At 36.6% G+C, this 17908-nt stretch overlaps 2 protein-coding genes across 4 annotated transcripts in view; both read right to left on the bottom strand.

Moving 5' to 3' along the window:
• Window positions 1-87: 87 nt before the first annotated feature.
• Window positions 88-11459, bottom strand: igsf21b (immunoglobin superfamily, member 21b). Of its 2 annotated transcripts, none has more exons than XM_079848801.1 (10): window positions 11139-11459; window positions 7821-7933; window positions 6104-6225; window positions 5859-5977; window positions 4838-4953; window positions 4222-4702; window positions 3241-3341; window positions 2522-2714; window positions 972-1010; window positions 88-885 (listed from the first exon to the last, which is right to left on the bottom strand). In XM_079848801.1, the coding sequence occupies exons 1-10, from the start codon at window positions 11206-11208 to the stop codon at window positions 809-811; spliced, it is 1431 nt and encodes a 476-aa protein (XP_079704927.1). In that variant the 5' UTR covers window positions 11209-11459; the 3' UTR covers window positions 88-808. The 2 variants fall into 2 exon arrangements, with proteins under 2 accessions (XP_079704927.1, XP_079704928.1); XM_079848802.1 differs by lacking the exon at window positions 11139-11459 and adding an exon at window positions 8022-8059.
• A 1634-nt stretch (window positions 11460-13093) lies between these two features.
• The window catches only part of LOC307146373 (rho guanine nucleotide exchange factor 10-like protein), a 32151-nt gene continuing 27336 nt past the window's right edge, over window positions 13094-17908 (bottom strand). For both annotated transcript variants that reach the window (XM_079850307.1, XM_079850306.1), the window contains 4 exons: window positions 17258-17400; window positions 15623-15794; window positions 15265-15387; window positions 13094-14649 (listed from right to left, as the gene is read on the bottom strand). In XM_079850307.1, the coding sequence (XP_079706433.1) occupies window positions 14111-14649; window positions 15265-15387; window positions 15623-15794; window positions 17258-17400 (977 nt within the window). In that variant the 3' untranslated portion in view covers window positions 13094-14110. The remainder of the gene's footprint in view (window positions 14650-15264; window positions 15388-15622; window positions 15795-17257; window positions 17401-17908) is intronic.

Below are 17908 nucleotides of genomic sequence, written 5' to 3'. Positions count from 1 at the left end.
GAATGTTGACTTAAAATGGGAAAACACATACAATTTTAAGCCATATGATTTGCCGTTTGTATGGATTTCAGCAGAAAAAAGCAAGGGGATTTCAAATTTTGACTTTATTCTTTATCAAGTTTTGCAATAGCAAATAAGCAAACACACCTTGTTCGTTGGGTATTCTGTGTAGAAACAATGACATTTCGCTAGAATGCATTACATAACTGTTTGAGGAACATCTCAGTGAACACCAGTCTAGGGTTTAATGACTTTTTTTATGTAGTATAAAAAGGTGTTCGGTCTTTAGATCTACACTGTCATCTAGAGGTCATATGCAGTAGGTGATCTGATCCTCAACTTTCAATTGGTTCAGCTCTGAAAGCAATTGAGTGATTTTATTTTGCACTCAGCAGCTCGCTCGGGTATATTAAGGAACAACATTAATGAAATGACATTACAATAAGCTGTTTAGAATGATGAAAGCTGTAATGTATGTCCAGGATTATCTGTATGTGGGCCGACCCATTCCACTTCACTCTAATCCTTTTCTGCAAAGCAGCTGTGCACAAATACAATGTAGAAAATGAAGTCAAAGCATGAATATGTCACTGTATTGTGACAAAACAGGTGCGGAACACACTGAGCTGAACTGTAGTCACATGGATGGGGTGGTCCGGGTGGGTTGAGCTCATCGTTCTGATTCTGAGCACATATTTCTCTGCTGCAATCTCAGTCCTGGATTATAGTGTAGCTGCAGCGAAAGAGATGGCAGAGGAGCTGACATAGTATCATAGAGGGTACTAATGAAAAACGCATCCCATGATGCTCATGTCAACTCAAGAGTCAATGACAACAGCAACATCGTCAGTGAGGGTCCAAGCATGTCTCCGGAAGAATTGGGAACTGAAAATGATTCAACAATCATTGTGAGAAAATAGAGTCTAGAATATTGTAGGATATTTTATGTGTAGGATGTTTTTGTTCCTTACGGTTTAGATTTTTAGTCTTCTTCTTGATCCTGGGATTTTCTGTTCACACAAATTTTTTTAGCTTTAGTTAAAACATAAAATGCATAAAAAAAACAGAAATATGTAACCTTAGTATTTTTGTTATGTTGAACTTGCTGATATTATGGTCATCATGGACCTATACTGACACCTAGTGGTGTGGATGCATCATCACACATAAGTCATTTATCAGTTACTGATGCCCATGTAGACTTGGGCTGCGTCCGAAATAGCATATTCTCTTGAGTAGGTACTTATTTTGAATAAGTAATTACTTCACGACCGCTAAAAAAGTATGTTCTATGTAGTATGAATATATGCCGTATGAATGTGGACATACTACATTTGCCATGTTGCCCTTATCCTACCAGCGTCAGTTACGTCGCTTCACTGTTTTTCATAAATCCTCTCCCGTGGCCTCATGGGATAGTAAAGTGTAATCATATGCACACCTCAGAATCTCGCCGGAGGAAGTAGGTCATCCGGGTACTTTTTGCCTACTCTTTTATCATGAGTAATGTGAATTCAGACACATACTGTTTTTCGCCTACTATATAGTAGGGAAGTATGCGATTTCAGATGCACCCATGCTCTACTTGCATTCGGCCATGAATAAACAGTTAGGATATCACAATTTGTGTAGTATTTGCTGGTCATGTGATCTCAACAAGGCAGCTGCCATGTTGCTACTGGCCTCCCGCTTCATGTAAAATAAAACAGCTTTTGTTAAAGTCGACATAAAAAACGAAAGTTGCCTTCCCTATTGTGACGTATATTCGAGGAAAACGGCTTTTCAGATGAGAAAAGAGTTGATTATATTAATTGGGAATTGATTGGATTGTTGTCGTTTGCTATTTCTGCGGTCTCATGTGAGTGACGTTTTCCCGCCCTCGCGCAAGTAAACGCCATCAGAGAAGAGATTAAAGATTACGATGGCGCGTAAATAAATAAAATAATAATAATGCACGGATAAATCATTTATGATACACCAATAAAAAATAGGAATGGTCGATTTTGATTTTGGTGACTTTAAGCTACTGATGTGACTGGACACTTCCTTTTCTTCAGTGAGTTTACATGATTTTTAAAAATACCATAATTTTCTTTATGTATAAAACTTTTAATGAGGAAAAACATTACTGATTACAACTTTAAATCAGTAAATGGTTGCATTCTTCATTTTAGTCTTAAAGATTTAATGTTATGAAAAATTGACCGTAACAATTTACCACAGACTTTGACCATACACTATGAGTCTACTGATCAAACACTGTGATGTCTTTTGGAAATAAACAGCTTACAGCGATTGAATCTCACTGAACAGTATGGTGCATTTAATTATTGAGAACAAACAAAACACTGTGAGAAATAGGATGTTTGGGAATGGTTTGGACACTTTAAGGCACGCGAGTGCTCAGATGTGAATCCAGCATTGTGAAGCATACACATCTTAGGTAAAAACTGAACAGTATGAGGCATCTGAGTGTTGGCTGCAGACCATTTGAATTGCTTGTGATGCGTCTGGTACTGACCAAATACTATGAGGCGGGTGTGCGTGTTGGTAGATCCCAAAGGGTTTTGGACCGTGCAGCGGTACATCGAGCCGTTGAGCTCAGCTGGGACTCTATCCAGAACCAGTATTTTACCAAATCTCTCTTCACTTCCATCCAGCAGAGGTCCTCCCACACGTGTCCATGTGAACAGAGGCTCTGGAAACACTTCATTCTGCAGCACAAAGAGAAAGTCAGAATATTCATTCAACACTTAAGAAATTGAAAGCATTGAACACTGAGAGTATATAGCATATTAAAGTCTGCATTAAAGTCTGAAAAATTACAAACAAAGCTAAAATATTTATGAGAGTATCTTGGGAGACCTTTTTTTTAAAATAATTTATATATATTTACTAAACACCGTTGGCAGTTTTCATTTGCTCATATATTTTATACTTGAAGAGAATATTAAACAATTTTCAAAAGAAGCTCTCAAAGACATTTAAGGTCTACTGTAAAACATCAAAAGCAACTTAATTAATTAGTTTGACATGTCCAAAAGTCATTGGTAGGCATTATAATTGTTAAACATTAGCTATAGCTAAATATAAAACAGCATTCCATGCATTCAAATTAGAGTAGTCATATTTCGCTCATACAAAAACACGAATCACTGCTACTGTTAAGTTGCATTATTTGCAAGTAATGTATTTGCACCACTTCATATTCTAGAAACATTTCTCCTTTAATGATTGTACCGCTTTGGGCCCCATTTGGAATCCCTCTACTTTGATGCGAACCGTGTCTCCCACTTCCGCTCTGCTTGGAGCCATCGAGAGTTTCGGACCTTTTGGAGCAGCTTGTAAACAATGAGAAATGAAAGCGTTGTCATTATTTCATAGGAGGGGGTGAGTAAAGGTATTGTGTATTCTACACAAATAGTACAGAAGTTTAATGTCAACCATAACATGAAAATAATTATTTATAGGCTATATATTATTTTCACGTTATGGCTAGCATAAAACTTCTATACTATTTTGTCTCAAATAAATAAAAGACTAAAATCAACCTTTTTTAAAGTCAATGTAGGCATCACAACATTATAGTGTACAGAATGAAAATGGATATTAATTTTTAAATTGGCTAAAGATTACATCTAAGAGTTACATTTGAAGATTAAAGGGGTTAGTTCACCTAAAAATGAAAATTATCCCATAAATTACTCACCCTCAACATCCGAACACAATCAGTTATATAAAAAAATATCCTTGTTCCGCCAAGCTTTATAATGGGAGTGAATAGTAAGATTTTGAAGCCCAAAAAAAGCGCATCCATCCATCATAAAAGTAATCCATACGAGCCGTATCCATGGGTTAATAAAAGCTCATTATAAAGCTTGAAAGAACAAGGATATTTTTTTATATAACTCCGATTATGACATATTCACCTAGGATGGCTTGAGGGTGAATAAATTCTGGGGTAATTTTCATTTTTGGATGAACTAACCCTTTAATCTTCAAATTCTGCTGCTAGATGTAATCTTTGGCAAATTTAAAAATGAATATCTACCCCTTGAATAACTAACCCTTTAAGTGAGTGTTAGATGACTGCAAAGGTAATCTAAATGTAAAAATGGGAAAAATTAAAAACTCTAATACCAGCCGATAACCAATATGGTACCGATATATTGTGCACCCCTCAGCAACTGTATCTGGTAATGTACATAAGCTGACACTCACAGAGCGTAACCTCTGCCTTCATGGGCATGGATAGAGCCGGGTGCTTGACTTCACAGCTGAACAGAGCCTCATTGTCCAGTTGTGGGTTCAGGTGCCAGGTTAGCGTAGCTTGGACCTCCATAGTACCATCATGAAGCTCAGACTGCGTATGGTTGAAAAAGTACAGTGGACTTGAGCTCAGCACCCAGCGGGGAAACTCTCGGCTGATCACAGTCTCTGGGATGACTTCTGTGGTGGGACTGGGTTCCTCCTGGCTAGGGGCTCCAGACGTGTAGCTGCGCTGGGGCCGGTCTTTATCCAGACGCACCGGTTCGCTGTAAGGGCCCAGGAAAGAAAGAGACTTCTGCACTTTTGTATCGTCCAGTTCTCGGCTGATAAGCGGTTGGTTATCCTTGGCACCAAGCAAGCCTCTGTTTTCCACTTTCTCAGAGGATGTGAAAGGATGGACTTCAATAAGTTCTCCATCCCTCTTGAAGTACACCTGAATTTGGGGAAGAAATAATTGAAAAGCATTTAAAAGGCAATGAAACACATTTCCATTAAATAACCTCTGCTTTATACATGTCCATTCTTTTTAAGTTTTAATTTAGAGCTGGTGTTTTATTCTTCTACTAACCACAGGGGCAGGTTTTCCTCCAGTTACAATGCAAACAAGCGTGAAGTTTTGAGCCTCGTAGCGATTGAATCGAGCTGGCTGATTTGCTGCCTCAACAGATATTGATTTTGGTGGAGCTGAGAAAAACAATTGAAAACTCATTATAAATCGATAGCACACTACAGCAACTCAAAGAGATAAGGAGAGATGACAGCGCAGCATTCAAAGTAATTATTAGTATCTTTCCCTCAAGGGCTCTTTTGTGCTTCAGACCGCAAGCTAGGAGATCCTCATTTAATGAGCTTTCAGTTTATAGGCAAAGTGCATTAGTAGGCAAGATTTATATCACAATAACCTAATCTCTTGATTTAAGCCATGTGAAATCTTTATGATCATTTCTTAGCTATTAAATGAACTCTACTTCGTGTCTCACTTACGTCACAGCAAATTACTGTTGAAATGTATTAATTTACAAGTGCACGCAGAGGGAAACTGCATTAATACCCTGCTGAATTCCCAGATTTTCATGGGCATGAAGGCACATGCACAGGCAAATAAAAAGAGATGTGCGACTGAGAATTTGAAAACTTGGTTATGGTACCACATTTGAGCCACATTATAATTAAGCTATAAGAAAAAACTGCTCAATCAAATTAAGCCTAGTTAATCATGAATATCCTATTATCATTATCACATTTGATTATCTTTAAAAGTACTCACTGGTTAAAGGGATAGTTCACAGTGTTTTACTAACCCTCATGTAGTTTCAAACCTTTCTTTCTTGTTTGGAACACTAAAGAAGATATTTTTGTTGAACAATGAATGTTTTAATAATTAAAGTTCTGCAGAAGAGTCATACAGGTTTATAACATCGAGAGTGAGTAAACGATTATTCGAATGTTCATTTTTGGGTGAACTACTGCTTTTAAAGTATTACGCAAAAGCAGTCAATATCAATTATAATGGGATTTATGTTAATGCAACTACATATTGAAGCACATCTCTGCTTTTTTTTGACTTGTGAACGACGTTTATAACCTACACATGACATGTAGAGTGATACTCCCAGATGCCAAGACCACTTTCTCTCTAGACGCCCTGTCATAGATCCCCACATGGCATTCATATGGTCCATCATCTTCCATCTGAACTTCAGGGAGCCTGGGAACATTGAGGAACAATCTGTCTAAACACATAACAGCAGTCACAAAAATAGCTCGATACGTGCTGAGAGGAAAGCCAAGTGTTATCCACTATAAATTGAGCTCTGCTGGGTATAACTATAACCTGACAGTTGACTGGTAAACAAGGTCCTCTCTTCTGCGGAAGTCCTCTATGTGAGAAAAATTGGTGTTGTACATGGCGTCGTAGGTGAAAATTTTCTGTTTTGAGGTTCCACCTTCAGTCACCTGTGAAAACAATGACAGTATATTCTATCATGAATTGATCAAGGTCAACGTTTAGAGAAATCATTTTGCATTTACACATTTTCCCTGTGTATAGAGAATGCTTGATTTGTTTAAAATGTCACATTTGGACTAAAATAATGCTTATAAATCTGTGGTGCCAGTTCTTGTCTCAGGACTAACTTTCTGAACCATTTTCTCAATGCTGTAAACCAACTGCAGTCACTATGTTTAGATTTATCATTAACTATCACTGTAAAAAATGATCGTCATTTTAACGGTAAAAGACTGTAAAAATGCTACAGTGAAAAACTGTTAATTGGTTTACAGAAAGTTTCCATACTATATACGGTAAATAACTGTGATAGATCTAATGGTACATTTAATGTAATTTTACTGTAAAATACCATTAAATTTACAGTTTTTGAAAGTGAAAAAGAACAACTCATTGTATAATTTACAGTGAAAAACCGTAAATTGACATTCCCACAATTCCCTGTGTGACACTTCACATTTGATGTATTTTTGTTGAAATAACTATGTTTCTTCATAGTTTTCTTCGTTTTTTTCTAATCAGTTATGTACATTAGGGTTTTATGTTACATTTAATGTTGTTAAATTAATGTTTATTGCATTTTTTAAATTGCATGTGTTACCATGATGGTGAGCTTTGATTAATCATGTGAGTCTCATCACTGCTGTGATTGGTGGTTATTAGTGCATTACAATGGTACAAAACAGATCTTAATACTTCAATAGGACGGTAAATTCACATTATATCAGATAATAAAATACGGTTTATTACTGTAAACTTTAAGTTAAGTCTGTAAAACCAATAACATTGCTACCGTATTTTTGACGGTAAAGTTCTGGCAACCACAGTTGCCGGTTTTTTACCATAAAAATCACGGTTTAATTTTTACAGTGTATGGACATAATCTATTAACATTTTACAACCCCATTTACATTCAAATTGACATCCATTGATGTTAAGATTACAGTAGCATTTTTATCAGTTCATGCATTCCCTGGAAATCGAATGGCTTTTGTCTTAATTTTGAAAGATATAATAGAAAAAAATTGCTGCTGTTTTGTCATCCAATGCAAAGACATTTATAAATTTTTAATTGTGGCTAAAGTATCCAAACAGTTTTTGGGGTCACTATTAGATTGTGAACCTTTGTCTCATTTTCAGAGGAGGAAAGAAGCAGCAAAGCTGATAATTTATGATTTTCTAAGTAATTAAATAAACGATATGGATAAGGACATGTGTTGGCATACTGACATTTTGATTGAATGTTTTATCCATATAGCTCATCAATCCCGCCACACTTATGGCTCTGTGTGACGACAAAATGAAAACAGCTTGTCCTAAAATCACTGAGGCATTCAATCTTAATCCTGAATATATTTTCATATTTTTGACAGCTTCTGTTCTCACAACGTCAGTTTGCCAACAGAACAACAACCAAAAAGAGTTCAAAAAAAAGAAAAAAAAGCACAAAAACTAGCACACCGAAAAACACACACAAATATATATTCAGGATGCTGAAAAGAAAAGGCTTATCATGCAAAGATGAAGCTCGGACCCCACTTACCCGAAACCACACAATCTCTCGTAAGTTGCCATCCGTCCTGAAATTGCACTTCAAAGTCACTGTGTCCCCCATAACCACAGGAGGGAGAGGCTCAATGGTGACTGTTAAATAACCTGGAAAAAGATAGCATGTGTCAATTCCTGAATGCTTTATTACATTCTCAAATTGCACAGCCCTCCTTTAAAATCCCATTCAAATTACCAGCATTGAGCCCCAGCCCCATTTTAGTGCTCTCCTCATTTCTGAAACCATTAAGTCATAAGTTAGCAAAACAGAGTGCTTTTGAAGAACCCAATATAAACCTCCCCCAAGAGAGGTCATGCTGCAATGACAGTGAAATTATAGCATATAATGAGCTCTTGATCCAAGTTGTGAATATTTCAGATCAAAAAGCATGATTTCAAAAACCAATATAATGTTGTGAGAAGTTCATGTAGTCTCAGTGCTGTTTCATTAATGTTTAATCTCCTCACTTTCATCAGCGCATACCTGACAGGTATCCATAATTATCTATTATTTAACAAACTCTGCTAGTATTGCAGACCATGTTAGTATCAAACGATTAACCATTATTCAGTGTAATTACATTGATCCAGAAGAATTTATCTAAACACAATATCTATATTTCACACTGTTTCACTATAATCACTTCTATGATAAAACAACTCACAAAACAAATACATTAACAAAACTAAAGACAACAAAAAACAAAGCAAAGCAAAATAGTAAAAGTAAAATAAGTAGGGCTGTCAAACGATTAATCGCGATTAATCGCATCCAAAATAAAAGTTTGTTTTTACATAATACATGTGTGTGTGTACGCTGTATAATTATTTTCTATATATAAATACACACACATGCATGTATATATTTAAGAAATATTTGAATGTATATACTGTGTATATATATTTATATTATATATAATTTATATTATATATAAATATTTTATATATAAATAACACATTTTCTTAAATATATATATGCATGTGTGTGTATTTATAAGTAGAAAATAATTATACTCCGTACACAGACATAAATTATGTAAACACAAACTTTTATTTTGGATGCGATTAATCGCGATTAATCGTTTGACAGCCCTACAAAGAAGCAAAGTGAAACCAAATTAAACAAAAAACTAAGCAATGCAAGATACACTACAAATGCTACTCTACAAAAAATGTGAAGTAACAAATCAAAGGAAAACTTAAAAAAGCAAAGTGAGACAAAACACACACACACACACACACACACACAAAGCAAAACCAAATACACTATAAATCAAACACCCATCTGTTTTCATCTGTCTAGATTGGATTTGAAAAGATGTTGCACACACACATTGTTCAGCGCATTACAGTATTACATAATGGCTGTCACAAGGATGGATTCTTTGTGTGGTTTGATGCTTCAAGAGCTAGAGCTACATTTCATCTCTTCAACGTCTTCCATCCATCACTGCTGCCAGAGCAGTGTCCCTGTCTTCATAAAGAGAAGGAGCTTAGTGTACAATTGTTACTAAAATGTAAAAACATCAGACAGAAAGCACGAAATACCACTGTATCCTGCACAACCGTGGAAAGTCTTGCTGAGTGCTGCAGTTCCATTGAAAGAGTGCAGGCATCAGAGTGGGAGGCAATCGGCCTATAATCTGTCACAAATTCACTGGCCTACAAAATCCCACTGCTCCACCGTATTGGCTTTTTTAACTATGACGTCAGTGAATGGATTATTTTTTTTTTTCTGTGTTTTTCTTCTTTCCCTAATCCATGGTATTTTTCTCCTTCAACCAAGTAATTCTGTAGGACGCCCCACATGCGGCACAGGACACTGTCTGGGATGTCCTCCTGTGATCCTCAGGCAGTTTCTTCATCATGCCTTCATTTATTGAGCAAACGTAACAGAGTGTCCTTTAGGAGGCTTAGTGAGTGGAGACCATGTACACTTTTTAGGGTTTATGTCATTACCACTCCACATAAGCACATTTTACAGACTGAAATAATCTTGGAAATCAGAGAAAATCAATCTCTGGTCAAATGTCAAAGTTGGATGGGAATGTTAATGGTGATGTGCAGGGATTAGTTGGGTCACTGAGATGATTTCAGTAATCTATTTGATTACATAAACATGCATTAAAGCATATAAAAGGTTAGAGTGTATTAAAGATTTCAGGTTTACCATTTGTTTTATCTATATGAAGATGATAAATTAATTATGCCATCTAAATCTTTCAGTGATGAGAAATTGATCAAAAATCATCAATAATATCCGCTAAACACTAACCATACACAATGAGGGAGACATGTATGCGCCCTCACACACATATTCACATTAATGTTCAATCAATATGGGTTTTTAATTACATATTCTTAAACCTTTACATTTGGTTTTCCACCAATATTTCACATTTAGTTACATCTTTGCTGTAAACTCATGCTCTTTACCAAACTGGTACAAGAATCAACATAATTTAAATTTAGGTTTAACTTCCAATTCTGTCAACTTTTCACTCCAACCCTTATTAAACAAGTCTGGGTATCGTCATATGCACCATGAATATGGTACAAAGCCTTAGATAGAGATCAGATCTAAAGGTAAACACTTATAAGGCTTAAAGTTAAACTGCTTTCATATCATTATAAATAAAAAACACTGCTAATGATGCACTCCCCAAAGCCTCTGTACCTCTAATATGATCTGACCAGTGACATTAAGTGCCCGACTCAAGGGAATGAGACATGACACGATGCTAGCCAGCATTATTGAGTTACAGTAAGGAGTTGCAATTACTAATTCGTGTCCAGAATAAGCACTCTTTCTCTCTTATGAATGCATAGGCATGAAATAAAAAATAAAAAACTCTAATCACCCACAAACGCAAAACTATTCATTAAATAATATTATATGCTTGCTTACTCTTAATAACCTTAGATATTCCTGTATTATTGTTCTGCAATCAATGACCTTTCATTATTTCAGAGTGCAGATAACCCCTCATAAAATGGGTCAGGACAAAAGATTAAGCTTTATCCTCAAAACAACCACCCATCAAAATTATTAGACAAATGCACCTGAGAGGAAAGACACCTCGATCAATATAGCATTCATATAGAGTGGAACAAGGAGGTAAATAGTCCAAATGTGCTTTAGCTGGTTTGGAATTTATAACCAACTAAAATCTTTGAAACTGTAGCCTACAGTATAAAGTTATGGACATAAATGCGTTGAGTCCAAAGTGTGCAAAACAAAACCATATCAATATGGCTTGACTTCTCAAAACAGCTGACTGCTCATTTCATACATAATTCAAGTAAAACTTACCTCTAACGAAATCCAGTAGGTCAGCACACAGGAGCAAAGATAAAGTAATTATACTCATCTCTTTTGTCATATTTTAATATCACTCAATGGCGCAAGTGTGTCAATAGCTATTCCATCTTAATATTGTGTTAATGTCATCCTCCGTACAAAGCTGAAATATTGAGTAACTCGTCGCGATTCTCCCAGTGATTTGTCATGGTGTCCTTCTAAAGGAGCAGGAGCAGGAGCAGGAACAGCATCTCTCTGAGCTCCGACGGGTGGAGATTCACCAAAGCAACAGATTTGAATGAATTCATTCTCTCGTGCGCGCGCCCCTGCCCCGAGCGCGCGCAGTCATTAACTCTCATACACACATTCGCTCTTACACATACGCGCTCAGTAACCTCGAGCAATCGCTGATGAAATGACTGCCAGGAACAAACACTTATGCTATCTTAATTACGTGTTAAGGTTAGTATTAAAACCCTCTTTAAAATTATATTTAATGTGTTTTTTTTATGTGAAAATATTGTGGTTTACTAATGTACCAAGATTATTAAATGCACAACATACTGCTATAGCAAGCCAAATTAATGGATCAGTTTTAGGCACTCACAACTTAAAAGGGTACATGACATTTAGATACCCCTCAGTGTATTGTGATTATAGAGGATCAGGTCAGACATTCTTCCATAGAAACTGGGTTATTTTTTTTCCATCTCTCTCAGCATGGACATCTAATATATGTGCGCTGATGAGAAGAATGAAGATGAAATACAACCCACACTGTAAAAATATTTAGTGTAAAAAAAAAAAAAAAAAATGCTACAGGAAAATCTGTTAATTGCGTACATATAGGCTACTATACAAAAAAATATATAGTATTTATTCTATTTTCTATTCTATTTTCAATTTTGTTAGTCAAAAAAATAAAAAATACAGTGTTCAATAGAAGTTCCTGTGTGACACACAGATTCTAATTCTGTTTTATTTAAATATTATTTTCTCTTATGTGTATTGTATGCTGTTTAGTTCAGATTTATATATCAACATTATATAAAAAACGAATGGTGATGAATTGTAAGGTAGAAAATTGCCTAAGACACTGTATATTGATTTTTCTTTACCATACATTTGTAAGAGCATCTAAAATGTTGTATTATGAGTAAATACACTTATTGGCACATCCTCCATAATCACAGAGGTGCGAACATCGTGCTTCTATTTAAGTTTTACAAAGGAGGGGCATTATCTTGATCAAGTCCTTCAATTAGCAATAATGAGTGTCTTGATTTCCCACCAGACACAAAGCAATCAAACATCTCTAATTAGAAGTCTTTGATGTAAGCATGGTTTACAGTTCCTCAAACTAAATGAGACTCCTTACCAACCACACCACAAAAGAAACTTTACTGTCATGGAGAAAAATACCATCCTCAAAGTGAACCAAAGTTTCTCTTCAGCAAACATAATAGCTTTTATATTCAATAATGGACTAGGCTGATGAGCATGAATTAAATGCATCCTGTTATTGACTTGAATGGCATCACAGGAATAGCACAACAATTACTAGATGAAATGAGCGTGCATTCTGCTTACAAAACATTTATATCAGAACGATGAGTGACAGCTCCTTTAAATCCTGACAGGTCAGTTTTACTCCACGCCTGCCAGAGATGTGATTTGGCATCCTATTCACGTAGCACTAGTGTCACAACGTGCATGTATTAACCGCCGCCTGAGCTGCGCCATACTGCGTTTGCTGATATGTTTACTGTGAGAGCCGGCAGTGGCTGGGCAGAGATAAAAGGCAGAAAATATGCTGAGATTCAACATAAAATATTACTCTGCAGTATTAATTTACAGCAGGTCTTCGCACACAATGCCATTTCAAAACCATTTCATGTTGAGTCAGTTTAAAATCAAACGCAATGCTTTTAAATGAAATTGTAATGGAAAAATTGCAGAAACTTCAGTCATAGTAAATATGATTTATTTATTTTTTAAAAAGTGACACTGCAAACAATGAGAACCACCAGAAAAAAGTACCTACACCGAAGACTTTGTTTCACATTTTACACTAAAATTACATTAAAACACATTTAAATAGACTGTCTACATATTCAACCTTACTTTTCTGTGCACACCGCTTTGGTGGTGCTGCATAAAAAATATCTTTTATCATTTAAACAAGAAATAATTGGGTCACAGCCAATACTCAGATACATACTAAGGATTACTTTATGTATTGCATATGGAAAACAAGACAAAAACAATAACGCTTACCCTGATTCCTTGCATGCAGATGTGCTATAATAAAATTATGTAATTTGGTGTTATCAGTCGTTTAGTGATATTTTCAGGTGAGATTATTTCATATTTAGATGTGGTGCATTATATAGCCGACTGAGCACATGCTATTATTATGACAGACGAATGTTGAACAGTGCGGTTGTTTATCAACTTAAAGGAATAGTTCACCCAAACATTTCAATTCTGTCATCATTTACTCACCCTCATTTACTCACCTTGTTCCAAACTTGTATGAATTTCTTTCTTCTGCTGAACGCAAAAAAAAAGACATTTTGAAGAATATGGGTAACCAAAAAGCTGATGGGCCCCATTGACTTCCATAGTTTTTTTACCATTCGAATTCAATGGAGCGCTTCTTTTGCGTTCAGCAGAAGAAAGAAATTCATACAGGTTTGGAACAACTTGAGGGTGAGTAAATGATGAGAGAATTTTTAATTTTGAGTGAACTATCCTTTTACAGGAATATTCCATCTCAATCGACAGCATTTGTGGCATAATCTTGATTAAACTTGCCCCTCATTTATTTAAAAAAAACCTTCTGGAGGAGAAGTGGAATAAATAATCCTCATAAACCATACAAATACAAGCTTACAGTCTGTTTGTCCTTCAATGATCCAACAATCCTCCATCACAGCAAAAACACCTTATGAAAGCCAAAGGATTAATAATTTATTACTTCCTCAAACTGTAATGGGCAATTGCCAGACCATGAGCGTGTTCTCGCTTGAGTCATGTGAGTTAGTGGAGCTAGCAAGTCGGTGGAACCCTTTTCCACCGGATATAACGGCAGTTGAAGTCACTTTCTCCCTACGTGCTGATTCCTTAGATGAGGGCACAGGCCCTCTGACCCAAACATCGGGGTCATCGCTCAGCTCATAGATGGAGCCGTCCTCTAGGCTGTGCTCCAGAGATTCCTGGGTCGAGTTGGACGATTCTTCAGGCCGGCCCGTCAGGACTTTTCCAGGGAGCTGAGAGGTAGAGCGGAGGTGGTACTGCAGCAGCACTCCTTTGGCTTTAGCCTCTCCCTGAGAAGAGCCATCCGCCTGCTGGAGCGACTCCTGAGAGGAATTATTCGCCTCCTTATCTTCACCTTCAATATTTGAATCCGCACCCTCTGTGGCAGAATCTCGCTTCAGGAAATCTTGAGGTAAAACGCTGGAGGTGGCCAGCAAGAATTCAACAGGGCCACTGTGAGCGTTGAGTGAGGTCATCCCTTTTCCTGATGGGAAAGAGGAACAGTTTAGCAATTTTGTATTACATTCCAAAGAGGTCCGTTATCAGCCACACAGTGGAAAATGAAACCATATCCGTACCGGCTCGAATGGTTAAGAAATGAGAACACTTTGGTCCGATGGGGGAAAAGCAGCTTTTGTGTTTGTTAACCAAAAGAAGGCTTAGATGCAATACTTTTTTTTTGTTTTAAAGGTATAGCGGAGGATTTTCTTTTTCCGGGTGGATCATCAAGACTATTGGTCCTCCTAAGTGTCAATCATTCTGGTGATATGTTTACGTAAGGCCGTCGTACGTGCTTGTGCACACGATTCACACGATGGCGTGCGCTCAAAACACAGGTTGGGCTTCCCACTGATGCCTCAGTCGCGAAGTTTCTACTTGACAGGTAAAGTTTGGCATGCTATTTGGAGAAATCCATTTAAAATCACTGCTAGTAAAAGTTAATGTAAGCTATGATTAGCTCGTGCATGCTCTCTTGTGCACACGTTTAATAGGCGTTTCCTCTCGGGAGCAGGTAGAGTGTTTTTTTCAAAAAGTGGAGAGGGCGGTTCTTTTCTAAAATTCGGGAAAATCCTCCGCTATACCTTGAATTATGGCTCACCTGTTATTTTGGGGATGCCCTCCAGTCTGGGCACTGGCAGGGTGACAATAATGCCCTGAGCTGTGCCCACCCATAGAAGCCCCTGGCAGATGAGCAGGCTGGTTACACACACAGCTTTTTGACCTATGAAAAAGCAAGAAAAAATGTCAATTTCTTTTACATTTTTAGTTTTTATCCATTTTTCATTAAATATATAAATATATTTATTTTTCAAATTTCTCTACCAACTCCTATTCAGTTTCCAACATTTTTGTGAATCTTGACACCTGACACTTGTCCCCCCCCTTTTAGGGCCTGTGTGCCAAAACATCATCCTACTGAAATTAAATCCTACACCATAATCATAATTTGGACTTGCCAGGGCTCAAATATGCAGAGGGTGTTGAAATGTTGATCTCTTGGAGGTGTTCCAATGTTTCTGTATGAAACAGACGTAGGGATGATCCCTCTGAAAACGCCATCCACACCCCTCCTCCAGCGCGCACCATGTGGGTCACACTAACCATAGGGTCTGGATGAACTTCAAAACTCTGGGAATCATAAAAGATACAAAATAATGATGAAAATGCATAAAAAAGAGAGAGCAAGAGTAATTGTAGATTTAGGGGAAAAGAGAGAAAAAAAAACATGAAAGTTTAGGCCAACATTCTTGACTCGAAAGTGAGTATAATTCAAAGTCAGACTATATACTGCCCAATTAAAGTCGGTTTGGGTATGTGAGGCTGGGCATGACAACTGTTAATGAAACCCGTAAAGCTTAAATAAGTAAACAATCCACTTAGATCCACTAAAAATGCTTAGGAAATGGATTATTTAAGTGCAAAAAAAGTAGTGCAAAAAAGCACTACAGTCAGAGTAATAAAACTAAGAGGCAATTACATTATGAAATATTTAGAATCTGATCATTTTCTAATATACTTTCTTTTTTCTTTTCTTTTTTACAAAAGATAAAAGTTGTCTCATTTTATTGGGGTAAGTTGTCAACTGTTAATATACACACACCATCTGTATTTTTAATCAAATAAATGCAGCCTTGGTGAACATAAGAGACATTACAAACAAATTTAAATCATACTGACCCCAAACTTTTAAACAGTAGTGTGTGTGTGCATATACATATACATACACGCACTGTTGATAAATGTCAGGTTGGGGCAAGTTGTCACATTTTTACTGGGGTTACATATTGACAATTTAAATGTACAAATTATTTTTTTTTTAGATTTATACACTTTGTTTATACAAAATATTAATAAATATTATTAATGTTAAAAAAACATTTATTGGACAAAATTATGGTTTGGTAATTTCGCAACCATAATATTTAATTGCAAGCTCTATTTCTACTACATAAATCATATGCCCTGCTGTTTATCTTACAGAGCTATTTTTTTCCAGCTATATAATTGCAGTGTATGCCAGTACTCTCTGTTTTATAACAGATATTCTGACAGATGCTTCCTCTATAGGTGCAAACAACTATTGACTTGCAAATGTAAACAGGCTGACGTGTCCATATGAGTATTCACATCTTATCTTCCGGTTGAACTGAACTTCCAAAGCTGAATTTAATCCTGATATTAAGCATCAGGAAGGCAGAGGGAGGGTGCACTCCTTGCGGCAAAATAGAGAGGTTGGCTCAGCTGTCAGAAGTGATCAAAGGCTAGCACCCTAACACGCTGTTGGGCTTCTACAGGGAGGATACCTTTTATGTGTGGTTTAAGATGCTCTCTCATAATGCATCTAGCATTATGGGAAGCCGCCTAACAGATAAATGAAATGTAAAACTTTGAACTAAAAGAATCATTTCAAGATTTCCTAAACCAACCTTTGTTACAGAACAGATCTCGAGCTTTGATAGGTGACGTGACAGTTCACTCTTAAGACTCGTCTAATGAAAAGCACTGCGTCTTCACTGGGAAGGTGGTGGAATCCCATTCAACACATTTCTCAGAGGAGAAGTATCTAATGTCTATCACATGTGGGTGTATACCTGAGTCTTGAGAGAGGAGCCCTCAATCACAGAGACCTGGTTGGCACAGCTGGCCCACACATACTCGTCTATTCGGAGGAGTTTGAGGACGGGCGCACATCCAATAACCACATGTCTGCAGGAATCTGGATCCCACAACCCCTCTGCAACCGCAAAATGCATGCTGGATTTAGAGCTGCTACTGGAAATGGCTAATATTTACACATCTTTTACAATGTAACAGTAGATTCAGAGAGAATATTAAGCATATTAATTACAGTTGCAGGAAAAAATATGTGAACCTTTCACCTAGAGTTCTAAACAAACTGGACCCCATTGGCTCTAATTATATGGAAAAAAAGACATCTTTTGTTTTCCACTGAAGAAAGAAAGTCATACACGTTTGTAATGACATGAGGGTGAGTAAATGACCAGATTTAAGTTGTTGGATGAACTATCCTTTTAACATTTTTATTTGTTAATAACACCAACCCCAACTATTTTACAAGGTGTAGATTTTGTATAAATGTGTACGATGTAAGATTTATACTGCATTGCTTGAAGGTCCACTCATCGAGTGTAACTGGTACAAAAATGTGTCAAATGAGATTGTACAAATTAGCCACCATTTTGCCAAAACGTAAAATAGTTACGAATTACCATGAGAGTGTG

This window comes from Squalius cephalus, assembly GCF_949319135.1.
Source record: "Squalius cephalus genome assembly, chromosome: 18".
Taxonomy (NCBI): Eukaryota; Metazoa; Chordata; class Actinopteri; order Cypriniformes; family Leuciscidae; genus Squalius; species Squalius cephalus.
This window is presented reverse-complemented; position numbering and strand designations above follow the sequence as displayed.

Bases quoted from the DNA above. Each gene is read 5' to 3' on its own strand.
- igsf21b (XM_079848801.1), bottom strand. From the start codon at position 11,208: ATGACAAAAGAGATGAGTATAATTACTTTATCTTTGCTCCTGTGTGCT. The intron at 1,011-2,521 runs GTCAGTACCAGA...TTGTGTGAACAG, and splicing joins CACCCGCCTCATAGTATTTG to AAAATCCCAGGATCAAGAAG. The intron at 886-971 runs GTAAGGAACAAA...AATCATTTTCAG, and splicing joins GAAGACTAAAAATCTAAACC to TTCCCAATTCTTCCGGAGAC.